General features: G+C 42.6%; 1 protein-coding gene across 1 annotated transcript; it reads left to right on the top strand.

Moving 5' to 3' along the window:
- Window positions 1-7347: 7347 nt before the first annotated feature.
- On the top strand, window positions 7348-9128 carry LOC122838916. Its single transcript, XM_044129965.1, has 2 exons — window positions 7348-7515; window positions 7791-9128. The coding sequence occupies exon 2, from the start codon at window positions 8031-8033 to the stop codon at window positions 9126-9128; it is 1098 nt and encodes a 365-aa protein (XP_043985900.1). The 5' UTR covers window positions 7348-7515; window positions 7791-8030.
- Window positions 9129-17777: the final 8649 nt, after the last annotated feature.

Raw genomic sequence — 17777 nt, 5'->3', positions numbered from 1 at the left:
CTCCTGAGGAAACACTGAGGATGTGTGTTTCATTTTTGAACCGAGGAGTTGATCTCACCTGTTTGTTGTTCCAGACTTATAGTTTTAGCCAAATAAAGCCCACATGGAATGAAATAAAATATAGCCTCAACAACAGATGGTAAAAGAAGTGAGCTGAGCCATCATACAGGCATGTTTCAAACATTATTATTAGTTTATTTTTTGGAATCTTGTTGTAATTTTTGAATTTTTATTAAGAGGCAAAAGCTAATACAGGCTAGCAAGAAGCCTCTTGCTTCTTTCTGCATGGTTACAATGATTGCATGGCTTGTGTGCGTGCGTGCATGCATGTGTGCGTGTGTGTGTGTGTGTCTGTGCGTGCTACATTAAAGCTTTCCATGGAACCACTTCTCTATGAGCTAATTTATAGCCGTGCATTGAGCATTACATCACAGCTGTTGATGCACACTAAATCAGTCACATTTCCAATATTGATTCCTAATTGCTTCTCTTTGGAGGAGAAACTGCTAACGGCCAGGTTCACATCGTCCATGCAACCTTTATATGCTGGACGTTTTTCTCTTTCACTTTTATTGCTATTGGTTTCCTTAACCCTTCAGATAGCCTCTCTGTTGGCGGATCATTATCTTTGATTCACGCCGGTGGGCTGTAACCCCATTTTTTGCAGCACAAGAGGATCGATGTCGACTGGCCAGGGGAACGTTTGGCGTTCAGGAAATGTTACAACCAACCCTCGTCGTGCCCCGCTTCCATAGCCGGAGGCAAAATGCCCTGTGCCAACGTGAGAGACCCCAGAGAGCTGCACTCTCTGGGTTTGCGTTCTCCACGTTGGTTTCAGCCTGCGGCAAGAAAACGACGATGAAGCACAGAGTTTAGCTAAAATCATGAGGTGATAAATGTGTGTGTGTACATTTATGTTTACCCTGTGCTGAAATGATGGCGCTGCATCAGTGGATTGATTTTTTTTCCCTGCGTTTTTAGCACCATGAAAGTAAACTACTTGATTATGATGTAGTTCACCATGAGGCTTTTTTTGTCCCATGATCAAACTTTAATATATTTTATTTGGATTTTTGTGAGGTGGGTGCATATTTGGAAAGCCAAAGAAGCGTTCATTGTTTTTAATTTTCTTTTGCAAGTTTTTTTTTAAACAAACAAAGCAAAGAGGCGAAGCAAGCATTTATATTCTGCCCAAATTACTCTAACACCCGTAAACAAAACCCGGTGGAAATCCCTGAATTAGCTGATAGAGTTCAGCCGAGTTTAGTCTCAGTCTCTCATTCTAGAAATAGAAGATCACAGCTGACAGGAGAGCATTTCTTGGAGAAAGACCAGTGGTAACGCTGGAGGAGATGCAGAAATTCGCAGATCAGACAGACCAACACATCAACAAGTCAACTGTTAGCGGTGCATTCGATGAAAGTCGGATATATGGAAGAAAAGTCACCAGAAACCCACAAGCTAAGGAGAGGACAAACAAAACTCTGGTCAGATGGAACCAAAATGAAACTTTTTGGCCAGCAGGTGAAACACTTTGTGTGACTGAAAACTATCAACTGTACAGTATCATCTTGAATGCACAATCCCCATTGGGAAACACGGTGGTGGTAGCATCATGCTGAGGGGAGGATTTTCTCCTGCAGGGAAAAAAGAAAGAGTGGAAGAGTTTCATCTTGAACCTGACCTTAAAGACACTGCAAAACCACAAAATCTTACCAAGTCATTTTGGTCTAGTTCTTGTGCTAGAACTTGACTAGAACTTAGTGAACTTGAAAGAAGATAAAATTAACTTAGAAAGAACATTTTAGCAAAATATAAGAGTTTACTTTCAGTAAACAAATGATGAAAAAGTACTAGATGTAAGAGAAATGATCTACTGGGGGAACCAATATTTGTTCAATATTGAAGAATTGTTTACTGAAAATAAGCTCCAAGATCTTGCAAAAAAAAGTCTCATGTAATTTAGTTTTGTCTTGATTTCAAAGTGCTATATTTGCACTAGAAAATAGACAAAAATATTTGGTAATATTTTGCATTTTTGCAGTGCATAAAGCCCTAGCTGCAATAAAATGATGTTGACCAAACTGTATTTGGCCCAGTCCAAGTCCAGACCTAAACGCAGTTGAGAACCTATGGCTGTGTACCAAAACTGTTTCAAACAGAGCCAGAAACCCAATCATTTTAGGGAATCTGCTTCATTTTGCTGTTTCACCTCAAAGTCAGGGTCATCCTGTGTGACTGGTAGCTTAGAGTCACTGAGCTAAGTCAATTTATCCCGTAACAAAGAAGGCCACAGGTCAAGTCTAATCCAAGAGATTGAGTGAAATATTCATGGGCACATGTGGAACTTCATCTGAGCGCACCGAGGAGGCAGGAAGAGGGCATGGGCTTCGCTCTCAAACCCCTGAAGTGCTCAGAGCACCTGCCTGCCGTCTGACATCCATCCTGCATCGGTAAGTGTGATGAGAGAACACATGAATTCATTAAGCTCAGATTGACCCGCTATGACGAGCAATTTAGTCTAAAACACACTCAGGCACCTGCGGGAGAGAGCAAATTAGCATTTTAAATGGGAACGATTATAGGCCAGGCCACCGAGTGTGTGTCTGCGTGTGTGTGCGTGTGTGTGTGTGTGTGAATTCAGACACAGACATCTCCTCTCTCCACTCTCTTACTAGAGCAACATATCACCGTAGTTTGCTGCTGTCTAAAATATTGACACTACATAATGCTCTCCTCCCGCGCCTCGCTCTCTTTATAAATAGAGTTGCCGGCGCCGAGCGCAGCTGGAGAGGACTTCTCTGAGCGCTCTAATCTGACCCAACACAAAGAAAACAAATGTGCATCGCTCCCATTTATCTGGCAGGCCTCTCAGGGTGTTTTAATCACTGACGGGTTGGATTTTCTCAACAAACGTCGGTTTTACTTCGTCGTCACTCTCTGTTGATCTGATTCAGTTAGTTTCAGGTTGTGTTCGCCAGTTTTAATTGGTTGTTATTAGCTGAATATTGTTTGGTTTTAGTTTAGTTCTCATAATAGTTTTAGTTTTTTCATGCATTGGTACATTTTTTTAAGTGCATAATTCAAAAAGGTCAAAGTGTCGTACTGTGATTATTTGGGCGCACAAGAGAAGGTAGCATTTTCAAGAAATTGTATTGTTGAACCTCAGACAACCTCAGCTGACGTAAACTGCTTGAGTGGGGAAGAAAATATTAATTTCACGTCAGTTCAAAAGACTAATAGATTCATGAACACAAAAATTATATATATCTATAATTTCAATATGCTTTGGTTTTTTTAACACAGTAAAGTTTCAGTTAGTTGTAGTTTTTCTCCACTTTTATTTCAGTCAACGAAGATGTTTTTTTAATTTCAGTTTTTAATTTATTAGTTTTAGTTAGCCATAGTAACCTTGGTTTGGTTTGGATGCAGCTGGGCGTTATATGTAAGATTTATTTGCATGTTATCATTTCGCAACCTATGTAATTTCTAAGGCTCTCGGTGACAGTAGGTGGAAAATCACATGCAAAAACTTACCTTGTAAAGAATGCTTTAATGATCTCTTTTTACCTGTCATGAAATTTCTCTTGAGGAATTGTCTGAGTAATGATCCCTGAACCTCAAAATCTCCATCTTGTTGATGAAACTGAGCTTTAGTCCTGATTTGAACGACGGTATTAAAGTGAACCTCAATAAAACAGTCAAAGCTGTTGGGGGATTCACCAATTAACTTTTTAAAAATCTTTTATTAAGGTTACTGTCTGGTTTTCAGCTGACAAGGTGAGTCGTCAAGTTTATGACAATAAAAATGAGATTTTAACTATATTTGGGGGAAGCTGAAAGACCCATTTTTTTGTATATTACAAAGAAAGGTTTCACAAATCATAAGCTGTAAAAACAGAGGAAATGTCACGGTGCATATCAAAGCATCATAAAACGACATAAACAAACAAGCAAGCACACACACGTTTGTATTTCCAACCATATTTTGACATTGTTGTGTTGAGACTGCTGGTGTGTTTTAGTATCTGGGCAGTCGGTGCAGGTATTGAAGGGTGATTGGTTGGTGACAACGTTTTTCCTTCCACAATATTTCACCCTAGCATGCATGGCATATAAACCCCACAACCTTGTTCAGATAGTGACATATTATTATTCACTGCAAAAGACTTCAGTGAGATATTCATCTGATTTTAAAAATTAAACCAATACCCAGCAATCTACGTTACTTACTACTTCTACACTATGCAAAAAAAAACAAACCAACAAACCCTCATTTTAGAGTGAAGCCCCCACAGATGTACTTCATATGTCATGTCTCGTTCTGAGCTGTCGGGATTCGTGTGAGGATCGACTTTGTAAATCCTCCAGACGAGGCTCAAAGCGGTTTTTCCATTTACTCTCACACACATTCGGAGCTCAGTCAGGCTGAATCAGTCTTGCGGAGGGCTGCACTCATCTGCTCTCCCCTCATTCATTCGCTCACAGCTCTTATGTCAGATCAATAGCGAAGCATCTTGGTGAAAAGAGAGAGGCTATTTGGAGGACAGGAAAAAATTAAATTACGCCTATTCTGCCCCGATCGCCTTCTTCCTGTGCCTCCCTTCCTTCGTTTTTGCATCGATCTATAAAAGGCTGTTTTTAGCTGCAGGCCTCAGTGTAGCTGACCTTGCTTTTGCAGATTTATAAACCCGTACATTAGGCAAATGCTTATTCATTTTGAATCATCTTGTAAAGCTTTGAGTAGGTTTATTAGTGGGTATGAGACAGATGATGGTGAAAAAATACAAATGTAGCATTTAATCACCTGGTGATCGACGGAATATTTCAAAGAAAAGAGCCAAAGTTCAGGAGTGTTCTGGGTGATGAAGTTCACCTGGAAACAGGTTAAAGAGTAATAATCTGCATTCTGTGTGTTTTGTTGGGTTTTCCCACAGAACCACATCCCGGGTTTCCTCACAGGTGTGTGAGGTCCATCTCAAAGTCAGTTAGTTTGACTCAAAGTTGCCGCACCGTTTCTTCTTTGCTGGTTTTTGCTGTCCGGCGTCTCCTGAGGGGCGTCAGACAACAGAGTTTTAATGGGAACAGGGTTCAGCAGACCATCCATCACATCAGGACTGCAGCTAAGACTGGCACGCAAAGGGCTGAGCCAGCACTTTCTGGGAGAAAGGGCATGCGAGAATTTATTTGTGTTTCCACTGAAATGCATGAATTCATTTCTGAGAGGTCAACACCGTCACAGTAAAAAGAGCAACGCTCTCTTTCACCCCTCAGTTTTTTAATTTTAATTTTTTTTTGTGTGTGTGGTTTTTTTCATGTTGTTTATCTAATCTTCAATGTATTTTGTAGCTTTTCCATGGAGTAGAGTAGACCAACACACGGGGTGCATCATTGCAAAGTGCAAGGAAGAGATACATGGTTTTAAAGTACCTTTCAAATTAAAATCAGAAAAAAGCATTCTGCCTTTTTATGTCAATACTCTGTAAAATGAATTTGCTCATCTAGAGATCAAATTTCTAGAGATTCTTGGTTGTTCCAAATCTGGACTTTGACTGGGCCGTTTTAACACTTTAAGTCATACTTTGTTTGAGCTAAACCATTTCACTTCAGCTCTGGTATTTCCGCCTTGTTTAGTTTTTTTTCTCATGTTGGATGGTGAAGCTCTCCAAAGTCTCCTGCAGCAGGTTTGTCCAGCACTTGGCTCCACAACTCGGACCAGCTTCCCTGCCTCCGCTGGTCTGACTTCCTCCGCCATGTTTTAAGGTGGATCAGTGTCTTTGTGTTGTTGTTGTTGTTGGTTTTTTTTCCAGTGTTGGTTTTCTACCCTCGTGTTTTGCATCTTTGTCAGAAAGTTTCATTTTGGTCTCCTTTAACTCTTGCTATAACAAGTGTTTGCAAATGAGATGGAGCCGGTTTCCTTTCCAGCCTTTGCTCTCTTATTTGTTAACAAAGTGGGCGGCCATTTTTCAGATAATGAACTAAACATGGCTGGAATATTATTGTCCAGCCACCCTCTGATTTAAACTTCTCTGCAACTTTATTGCAGAGACATGTCCTGTCTCAACAGCAGCCGTGTAAAGAATTTGTCATTTAGAAGGCAAACGACAAACACAACCTCTCCTTTCTTCTTTTCTTACATAAATGTATATTCACCATTTATTTGATTAACAAAGAGCTGAATTCATATTGCTCTGGGTGCTTCAACCACGACTACTTAAATAATTATCCAGCCGGGCTAGGTTCTGACAGCAGCCCAGCAGATTTGATTTTATTTTTTTTACCGATGATTCGATCTGACACCAAATTGTCGAGGATCAGAATGACAATTATGTCCCCTGACATACAGGAGGGTGAGGGAAAGAAAAGGGAGCGAGAGTGGGAGAGTAAAAGACGCAAGACCTCATTAAGTGTACATAAAGGGAATGATCGAGATCCAGTCGTTTCTGAGCGCGTCAGTGGGTGCATGCCGGTCAGAGCAGCTCTCTGAAAACCCCTGGGAGGGTTAAGTAAGGAAACAGAGGAGATTAAGGTGGGGAATTCTCATCCAAGCCTTCCAAATCAGGAAAAGTGTCGACAAGAGCCGCCCTGCGAGGGGACGACGAGGAACAGAGGTAGAAGAGAGTCGACTGAAAGTTAAAGCGGTCGGACTAAATGGTCAATTTCACTCTGGGAGTGAATGTGACATTAAAAAAGAAGGCTGAATGATGTTTACTGTGACGTTAACAGTTGTTAATGCATATATGGGGGTTTAGAGAAAGGGGTTGGGAGCTGGTGACAAAAAGCGGGGGGGTGGGATGGTCCTCGGGGGCAGTTCTGTGGTAATGAGCTATTAGTCTCAGAGGAAGATGAGCTCTATTAGAGGAACACTGAGCAGCTATTCTGAGGTTTAATCTGCCTTTTTCACCTTCTCCTGCAGCTCAGCACAGATTCAGGCTCCCCACCCTGACCACGCACCAAATGTAAAACAAGAAAAGCACTCGGATTGCATCGCAGTCGAAAGAGGAGTCTGGAGAAAGAGCGGCTCGGTCTCACAGGATCGCTCAGTCTGTTTGTTTTACAAAACCTATTTCATCTCACTTCACTTTTTATTGGTTAGCTCTCATCTCTTTAAAGATTGAACTGTGCTCATCGTTTATTCATCCACTAAATAATAACTCAAATTCCATTTTCTGAGGAAGTTCAGTTCTGGAGGGATATTTAGAGTCAGGTCAGCAGGTCGCGGTAAGAAAGTCAGCATCTCCTGGAGACACTTCCCATCACGGCTCTATTTTTGTTCCAGGCTTCTCTTGTCTAATTATTAAAACAAAACATGAGTCCTGTTATTTTATAAAACTGGACGATTATTGTTCTGAAGGCCATGTTGTAGTTCCGAGCTTCGCCACTAGGTGGCGCGGCCGTTTGTGAGTAGTATTTCTTTTTCATACCAAAACATTGTTTGAGAAGCCGTGCAGGCCAGTAGACGTGGTGTTTGAAGGTGGTTTTGGGATTTTGTTCGAGTGTGCGTCCATATGAATGGTAGGTTGCAGTGTATTTATGTTTTAGTGGCATTATATGTGTATTTTAGTACTTCGAACATTTTCTGTTGTAAGATTTTCTTTAGAATAAGCGAAGGCTAGGCTAAGCTAATTTATATTCTAAAATGGTAAACCATATTCTGTTTAGTTGCTTTCCTTTGCTTTACTTAACTTTAATATTAATGAAACAGACATATAATATGATTATAATATGTTTGTAAATGAGCATCTGTATTCATGGTGGATTGTAATTTGTATTTATTCTTTTCTTTGTAGAACCACACACACACACTTATGCATACGCCTTCCTTCAATCCACATCCGGCCTGTAAACCAGTTTTAACCGGCTGATTAAAGAGTCAAACCATCACCTGGCTTCATTATTGGCTCGGGGTCATCTGGGCATCTAATCGGTGCACATTCTGCGATCACCATTTTCATTCTGAACCCGAGTAGTGTAAACAACACTACAGCACATGGTCCTTCGAGCCGGAGTGGAGTGATTACAGTGTGAACATGGATTATGACCCCGAGCGAGCAGGTGCACGTCCACGGAGGGCTGTGCGACCACCAGGATGGATGGCTGAATATGATGGATATACACTGCCGTCAAACACTATGTCGGAACAGCGTCAGACTAGAGAGGGATATGCCGAGACGACACCCTTCACCCAGACTTCTGGTTTTGCTGGAGCTGTCAGACAGACGCCAGTGTTACCCAACATCCCGCATGAGTTCATGACCATTGTGCAGCAACTGCAAGAAGATAATAATCGACTTCAGTTGATGGTTAAAGACATGAGGAGGCAGATGGATCGTAATGTTGCCACGGTGAGATCAACTAGCTTACAATTTGCACAGCAACCAGATGGCTACATTTCAACTGATGACACCTGGCTCTCCACACGTCAAACTACGCAACCCTCTTCCCTGCAGCAGGAGCAGCTCAACGTATCATCTACACAAAATGCAGCAGAGGAGTGGCCTGTACCGCCACCTCCAATCTCCTTTCTGGGTGACTATCCAGATATTCAGGAAGTACAGTGGGCTCCACTCCCTCCACCTCCACCAGCCATTGTACAAGAGCTTAGCCAGCGTTTACAAGAGCTACATGTACAACAACAAACCGCAGCTGCTGTTAGCAGAGATCCTGACTTTCAACCCCGAGTGCCACAGTCCACCCCCTTATCTCAACCACGAGCTGGACTTAGCTTGGACACCAACATGCCCTCCCCTGCCCAAACATTGGATCCCACCATGGCCATAGCTACAAGGGAGAAGATCTACAGGGGACCATTGCCTTCTATACCAGAGTTCACAAAGGATGATCCCAGGCAATTTGCTAGATTAAGACTCGCCCTTGATAATATTCTCCCAGCCGACGCAACAGAGAGGTTCAAATATCAGGTACTATGTGACCACCTTAAATTTGAAGAAGCTCTTTTAATTGCTGACTCATACAGTAATTCACTCTGCCCCTACTCTGATACGATGGCTTCACTCACTAAACATTATGGCCAGCCTCACCAACTGTCACTTCAGAGAATAGCAGAGCTTATGGATGAGCCCAATATTATACAAGTGACACAACAGGATTCAGGAGATTTGCATTAAGAGTGCGTGCTTTGGTTGGCATGTTAGAGCAACTTGGGGAAGATGGACACATAGAGCTACAATGCGGATCTCATGTAGCAAGACTCACACGAAAGCTACCCCAAGACTTGCGTGCTGCTTTCCGCCGCTACCTCTACCCACAGAAAAGTGGAATACCATCATTGAGAGACTTTGCAGAGTGGTTGGAGTATGAGTTGATCATTCAAGAGGGTGGAGATCGTTCTATTAAGGGGGAAGAGAGGCAGAGAGACCGAAATGGTATCAAAAGAGATAAGAGAGCCACTAAAGGGACTACTGTGCTACATGGCTCAACACACGATGCTACCCCTCAGAGGTCCTCAGCCACAATCCCCTCCACTTCTGAAGCCCAAGGCAAGCCCACAACCTTTTGCCCTTATTGTAATAACACTCTCCACTTCCTAGATCAATGTTCAAATTTCAAGCTGCTGACAAAGGAGCAGAAGTCCACCTGGATTAAATCCAACAATCGCTGCTGGCGTTGCGGGCGACACCACCAAGCGGCTCAGTGTCGACTTAAAGTACAGTGTAACACATGTAAGGGAAAACATCTAGAAGCCCTGCATGAAGTGAATATCAGAGCAGCTGTACATACACCACCAATAGAACATGTCAGTGAACTGGGCAGTAAACCATCTACTGATGTGCTCTATCTGGACCGTCGTTCAGGGTGCAACCAAGTGCTTCTGAAGATAAGCAAAGTTTTGCTGCAAAATGGGAAACACACTCTGGAGACGTTTGCCATACTAGATGATGGTTCGGAGAGGACAATTCTTCTTCCAGAGGCCATTCAGAAGCTCCAGCTACAGGGCACTGCAGAGAGTCTTACTTTACGTACAGTAAGGCAAGGACTGAGAACACTGCATGGTGAATCAGTAACAGTTAAAGTCTCCTCTGCTAGTCAACCATCCAAAACATTTACCATCGAGAGAGCCTTCACAGCAGATGACCTGGGTTTGGCTCCACACTCATACCCAGTGAAAGCACTGCAGCAGAAGTATAGACATTTGAGAAAGCTTCCTTTGCAGTCATTTACCAATGCCCAGCCGCTCATTCTGATTGGATCAGACTGTCCCCACCTAGTGACCCCCATCCAACCTGTGCGGCTGGGCCCACCTGGCGGTCCAGCTGCAGTCAAGACTAGGCTTGGTTGGGTATTACAAGGACCAGTTCCTCCCTCGACACTCTCATAATCACAACAATGCCTCTTCCTTTCAGCTACCTCACCTAAATCAGACCTGTTAAGTCAAGTAGAAAGACTCTGGCAACTTGACATTATGCCGTACAGAAGTGAGAAGCTAGTGACACGGTCACGGAGGGAAGAGCAAGCTATGAAGCTCCTGGAGGCAAAAACGACCAGACTGGATATTGAAGGTGTAAACCGATATGCAACTCCCCTTCTGCGTGTCAGTGATATGCCTACCCTCCAAGTACCACCTTCAGTAGTACTCCCCAGTCTACGTGGCACAGAGAAGCGCCTCAATCGAGATTCAGTGAAGGCTAAAGCTTATCAAGCAGAGATCACCAAGTTAATAGCGGCCGGCTATGTGAGAGAAGTAAGTGAAGAGGAGATGAAGGCCTCTAGAGAATCGTGGTTCATCCCCCATCACATGGTGACACATAACGGTAAGAACCGTGTGGTTTTTAATTGCTCATTCACTTACAGAGACCAGAACCTCAATGAGCTGCTGTTGCCAGGCCCAAACCTGGGGGCTTCTCTCCTTGGTGTGCTATTACGCTTCAGAGAACACTCCATTGCAGTTAGCAGCGACATCAAAGGAATGTTCCACCAGGTGAGACTGCTGCCAGAAGATCAACCACTGCTACGTTTTATCTGGCGTGATCTGCAAAGAGACACCTCTCCCAAAGTGTATGAATGGCAGGTGCTCCCGTTCGGAACAACATGCTCCCCTTGCTGTGCCATCTACGCACTCCAGAGACATGTCCATGATCACAGCCACCAGGGAGAGGATGTTCGTGACGCCATTGAGAAGAACTTCTATGTTGATAATTGGTTACAAAGCTTTTCTTCTTCAGATGTGGCTAAAGAGGTGATGGAGAAATTACGGTCACTATTATCAGAAGCAGGGTTTGAGCTCAGGCAATGGGCCAGCAACACCCCAGATCTCATTGGCCATCTACCGAAGGAATTAAGATCAGAGAACAGTGAACAGTGGCTGAATCAAACTGATGTGGACCCTCAAGAACCAGCTCTAGGCTTGAGGTGGATGTGCTACTCTGACACTCTGCAGTATAAATGTAGGCCCTTAAACAGTAATCCACCTACTATGAGGAACATTTATCGGGTTCTGGCAAGTCAGTACGACCCACTAGGCTTTTTGGTCCCTTTCACGACAAGGGCTAAAGTACTAGTCCAGCGGTTATGGGACAGAAAGCGCGAGTGGGATGATCCGCTGTTACCAAGTGATTTGCTTTCTGCATGGAGAGAATGGGAGGAGGAGCTGCAAAATCTGGATAATATAAGTTTGCAGCGTTGCTATGTAAGCCCTGAGCTGGACAAATCTGACAGTCAGCATGAGGTTCACATCTTTTGTGATGCATCACAACAGGCATACGGAAGTGTTGCATATCTACGGACAGAAGATGCTGCTGGAAAGGTGGAAGTTGCCTTCCTGACCGCACGTTCCAGAGTGGCTCCTAAGCGCCAGCTGTCCATGCCACGTCTGGAACTATGTGCAGCCTTGACTGGAGCTCAGCTCGCCAGCCTGTTGACCAAAGAGCTCACCCTACCATTATTCAAAGTGGTGTTGTGGACAGACTCCACCACCGTCCTAACATGGATCCAGTCAGATTCCTGCCACTATAAGGTATTCGTAGGAACCCGAATAGCTGAAATCCAAGAACTGACAGATCGTTGGGCTTGGCAGTATGTGACAACATCTGACAACCCCGCAGATGATCTAACTAGGGGCAAAAGACTGCGAGACCTCACATGTCAGTCCCGGTGGGCATGTGGACCATCATTTCTGCAGTTACCGCAGGGCCAGTGGCCAGAGCACCCGATTACACCATGCACCAACTTCGCTGAGGAGCAGCGTAGATCAGCCACTTGCTTGGTTGTAACCTCTGAACCCTGTCCGCTCCCAGATGCCCAGAAATTTACCAGTTTTAATGACCTCTTAAAGGAAACTGCCAAATGTCTTCAGGGGTCAACTGGTGACAATCTCACAGCAGAGAACTACAAAGAGGCTGAACTTACTCTCCTGAAATCTGCTCAAAGAGACAGTTTCCCAGATGAGATCCAGTGGTTGACCACTGGGAAACCAGTTCATTCGTCCAGTCGTTTAGTCACCCTGGCACCAGAATATGACAAATCACTCCAACTCATCAGAGTAGGTGGCAGACTTAGACGTTGTAATGATTTGGAACTTACTATGACTCATCCAATAGTCTTGGACCCGAAACATCCTGTCACTAAACTACTCATCCGACAGGCTGACAGAGATTTAAAGCACCCAGGAGCAGAGAGATTGTTTGCCGAGTTGAGAAGGAAATACTGGATTCTTAGGGGCCGTGAAGCCATAAGGAGTGAACAGCGCAATTGCCCAGAGTGCCAGAAATGGAGAGCTCAACCTGTCAATCCAAAGATGGCAGACCTTCCCATTGCGCCGATTGAATCAGCCAGCCTTCTTTTCAACGGAATTGACTGTTTTGGTCCTATGCAAGTGAAGGTTGGTCGGCGAATTGAAAAACGCTGGGGCCTGCTCTTCAAATGTTTGACAACTCGTGCCATTCATATTGAGGTGCTGTCTGGCCTCAGTTCTGACTCCTTTCTCATGGCCTTAAGAAGATTTGTCTCTCGTGGTAAAACCAACTGAGATACTCTGCGCCAAGGAACTAATTTTTGGCGGAGGAGAGAAAAACTGCAGGAATCCTTTAATGCTCTACACCCCTCCTTACAATCCCAATTAGCAGAATATCAAATCACGTTTGATTTAATCCTCCAAGTGCTCCCCATTTTGGAGGATCCTGGGAGAAATCAGATCCATAAAGGCAGCCCTGAAATCTACAATAGGTTACAGGTTGTACAAGAGGAAATCTTGCAAACAGTGTTGATTGAGATTGAGGAATACTCAACTCAAAACCTTTGAATCGTGTCCTCAGATTTAGCTGACCCAGACCCGATTACCCCAAATTTGTTGCTGATGGGCGGCTAGACCCTTCCCTACCCCAAGTGTTATATCACGACTCAGAGCTCATTGGCCAGCGACATTGGAGGACCTGTCAAGTGTTATCAGATCGCTTCTGGACACAGTTCATACGCCACTACCTGCCTACATTACAGACTCGGTCAAGTGGCTAAAGGACACTTCTCCTATCAAGTTGGGCACTGTGGTGATGATAGTGGATCCCCAACTCCCCAGAGCCTCATGGCCTATTGGAGAGATCAGCAGAGTGTTCCCGGGAGCTGATGGCTTGATCCGGTCCGCAGAGGTCAAGGTGAAAGATCGCATGTACATACGACCAGTGAGTCGCCTTATCCGACTACCTGCAGTACCAGAATCAGATGGACAGTGAACTTTAAACTGCAAACTTGTGGTTACAAGTTTGGGCGGCTGTTCTGAAGGCCATGTTGTAGTTGAGCTTACGCCACTAGGTGGCGGCCGTTTGTGAGTAGTATTTCTTTTTCATACCAAAACATTGTTTGAGAAGCCGTGCAGGCCAGTAGACGTGGTGTTTGAAGGTGGTTTTGGGATTTTGTTCGTGTGCCCATATGAATGGTAGGTTGCAGTGTATTTATGTTTTAGTGGCATTATATGTGTATTTTAGTACTTCGAACATTTTCTGTTGTAAGATTTTCTTTAGAATAAGCGAAGGCTAGGCTAAGCTAATTTATATTCTAAAATGGTAAACCATATTCTGTTTAGTTGCTTTCCTTTGCTTTACTTAACTTTAATATTAATGAAACAGACATATAATATGATTATAATATGTTTGTAAATGAGCATCTGTATTCATGGTGGATTGTAATTTGTATTTATTCTTTTCTTTGTAGAACCACACACACACACACTTATGCATACGCCTTCCTTCAATCCACATCCGGCCTGTAAACCAGTTTTAACCGGCTGATTAAAGAGTCAAACCATCACCTGGCTTCATTATTGGCTCGGGGTCATCTGGGCATCTAATCGGTGCACATTCTGCGATCACCATTTTCATTCTGAACCCGAGTAGTGTAAACAACACTACAGCACAATTATAATTATTGCTTACCTCAAGAAAAATCCCGGACAAACCCCCAGGTATCCATAATAGCCCTCTGCATGTTTTGCTGTCTGCATGGCATTTCAAAATAAGAACGTTACAGAGCTTTTCAAAGGTATTCACACCCTTTGAACTTTTTTACATTTTGTTATGTTACGACCACAAACTTTAGCAAAAGCAATTGGAAATTTATGTGACTTTAGAAAGAGCTACAATTCTTTGTTTGGGGGAGACGGGTTTGGATTTATTTGTTTATTTAACTTTTTAATGTTTTACACAAATTCATAGGTCCCTATTAGATGAGTTACCCCAGAGCTTGGGTTATTATTTATGAAGCTAAGCAACATTCAAGTCAAATTATTTGGAGACAACATGAAGTAATTTGGGAGGGGAGACGTTAAACCTACCATGCATCAAGTCATACCTGCTGATGTATAAGACTACCTATTACTGTAATTTGCATTCATAGAATAATTTGGATTTAGTGGATAGGGCACCAACACTGGCTCCAGCCCAGGGCCCCAGATCTTTGTAAATCTGGCCCCGGCCAAGACAAATAAATTCCACGCAGTTTAAAGCGGAGAGTCCCAAACAGTAAATACTGAATGATCTAAAAAATGGTGTAACGTCGTCTGCAACTTTTACACTGGTTGCAGCAGGAGCAGCGGGAGAGAGGACTAGGATGCTTTGGCTTCTTGTTTTATTCCCTCCCTCTGCCAGCTTGACCGGGTGACACACTGAGTTGTCAGGATTGATTGAGGCTCCTCTGAGTTGGCAGCAGAGACCAAACGTGGCACTGTGTCGCTCCGGAGCGCCACGTTTGGTCTCCCGTCCTTCAACAGAAAGTAATTTAAACCGATTAACTAAGCAGGGATGCAGCAACCAGGATTGAAGTCTCAAAATCTCAGACAGAGAGATATTTTACTTTAAACCTTTGGCTGCCCGGCTTGACCCTCACACCTACTGGGTGCACAAGATTGATGGGCTCTCTGATTGTACGTCACCCTATCTGCCTTCCTCAGCTGTGTCCCTATTTTTCTACTTATTCCTACATTAAATTCCAAGTGAAGATGGGCCCCACTGCAGTATCTGACCCATCCTGGCAGAGGTCACATTCAATAATAAAACTGCTGTTCCTGCCAAAAAAATTTTTTAGAAGAGGTTGCATGAGGTAGAGCAGAAAGATGAGGAGGATACAACACGAATAATTAGGGAGGCAGAGTGGAAATTGTGGTCAGACGACACACCAGAGGCATTTGTAGAAATAAAAATAATGGATTTTAAGAGGTGAAAAGGTGAGATACTGACATAAAAAAGGGATACACATTTGAGATCTGCTGCAGGATTGTTTCCTGTTTCAGTGCCAGGGCGATGGTGCAGCGGCTAAATCAATCAGCTCTCTACTTTGCTGACAAGGAGGAGAGTGTTGATTTACATCACTGCAGAAAAACAAGAAAAGACCAGTTAAAACAACACACCTTTACAAAAGAACCAAAGCACGACTATTGGTTCAAAACTGAACTACTGTTTTAAATAAGAGCACAGGATAAACCATGATATAAGTTGGGGAATTTTTAGATAGCTAAAAGTTCAAGTCAGATGGAAGCAGTGTCAGTGATTTGTTCGAATCAGAATAGAAAGAGATGAGAGACTAAGAAGATTGGAGGCAAGCAGAAACCCCAAGGTGGTTCAGTGTTCACTGTGGCGTTTGATTTCCTTAGTCTGCAGTGGGTTTCCAATAACTTTAAACTATTTCACGCTTATTTTCTTGCTTTGTTTTGCTTTATATTTAAACCTTAGTGAGTCTGTAAACTGTTTGTCTCATTTTTCCCAAGATGGTGTCTTTTTTTTAAGATTAGGGGAAGTTCAAAGCCAAGAACCTTGAGACATAAACAAGAATTCAGTCAACATTTCAAAATCTCCAAAGCAGATGTCACAAAAACTCACTCTTTTCAGTGCTGTCAAACAATGAAATATCTCTTAAAATGTATTTATTTGTTTCCATCCATCCATTTTCTTTACACCCTTCTTCCCTAACGGGGTCGGGAGGGTTGCTGGTGTCTATCTCCAGCTGCGTTAAGGGCGAGAGGCGGGGTTCACCCTGGACAGGTCGCCAGTCTGTCGCAGTATTTATTTGTTTGTTTTTCCTAATTTTCATTTGACAAATCCACTGCACAACCATAAAATCTCACCACGTATTTTTGTTTAGTTTCCAGTGCGGATATCTTGTTACTCTTGAAATATGACTAAACTAATTCACAAGTACATTTTCAGAAACATATAGGAACTTGTTTTAAGTAAATAACCATTGAATAATAAAAACAAACTTATTCCACTGTCCAAATGTTTTACATTTTTCACATGTTCTAAGTGAAATAATCTGCTGGTGGAACTAGTTCTTTTTATCAATATTCAATAATTATTTATGTAAAAAAAGTCTCTTATGTCTTGCTGAAAAATAACTTAAGTTAGTTTTGCAGTATTTTAAGTGTAATAAACTAAAAACTAAGCCAAAATACTTTATAAAATTTTGTGTTTTTGCAGTGATACTCCACTCTGCGTTGGTCAGTCACTTAAAATATCTTGATAACATTATTGGGCCTTAAACATTTATGTTCAGAGATTCGTCTACATCTAATCTGAGAAAACTTGAGCAAAAACTGCACCAACATCTCTCTAGAGATGAATATCTAGTAGAGATATTCTCCAAATGACCTTTCCAAATGTGAAAGAGAATTTTTTTAGAAGTATTGACCCAGGGAGCCTGAATAAAAATGCATGCCACACTGTTCAGAAAATAAAAGTTAAAATCATGGATAATTTTGCTTCCACTTCACAATATTTACTTTATGTTGCTGTGTCACAGAAATTAAAAAACAACACACTGATACTTGTGGTTGTAATGTGATAAAATGTTTAATACAATGCAAATACACAAAATATTTTCTTTGCGTTTTTCATTTGTGTTTTTACTGAGACAAAATCTTGTGGCGGCTCTAATCATCTCATCAACAAAGCTGATAACTGCATAGACAACAGAAACTAGGCCACCAAGTATACATTAGTGTATTTCAGTATTTTCTTTTATGGACAAATAAGTTATTCACTAAGCTAATCTTAATATTACTGCATGGGAACTATCCCAACAACCATACACTCCTTTCTTTTCTTCTCTCAAAATGCCACTTACAACTTTAATGCTCGCAAGTGCAAGTATATGTGCACCCTCATAAAGTGCGGTCACGCTAAAGGCAACGCGGAACGTTTCACCTTCTCCTGCACATCACTCCACATGTCGTTTACACCACTTAATATAAATGGAAAGAAGGATTTATCTGTGCTATAACTTTACTCACCGCAGCACTGCATCAGGTCTGAAATGAGGGGATGTGAACCAGAATG

The sequence above is a fragment of the Gambusia affinis genome, linkage group LG10 (assembly GCF_019740435.1).
Source record: "Gambusia affinis linkage group LG10, SWU_Gaff_1.0, whole genome shotgun sequence".
Taxonomy (NCBI): Eukaryota; Metazoa; Chordata; class Actinopteri; order Cyprinodontiformes; family Poeciliidae; genus Gambusia; species Gambusia affinis.
Note: the sequence above shows the minus strand (reverse complement) of the source record. Positions and strands in the feature narration are given on the sequence as shown.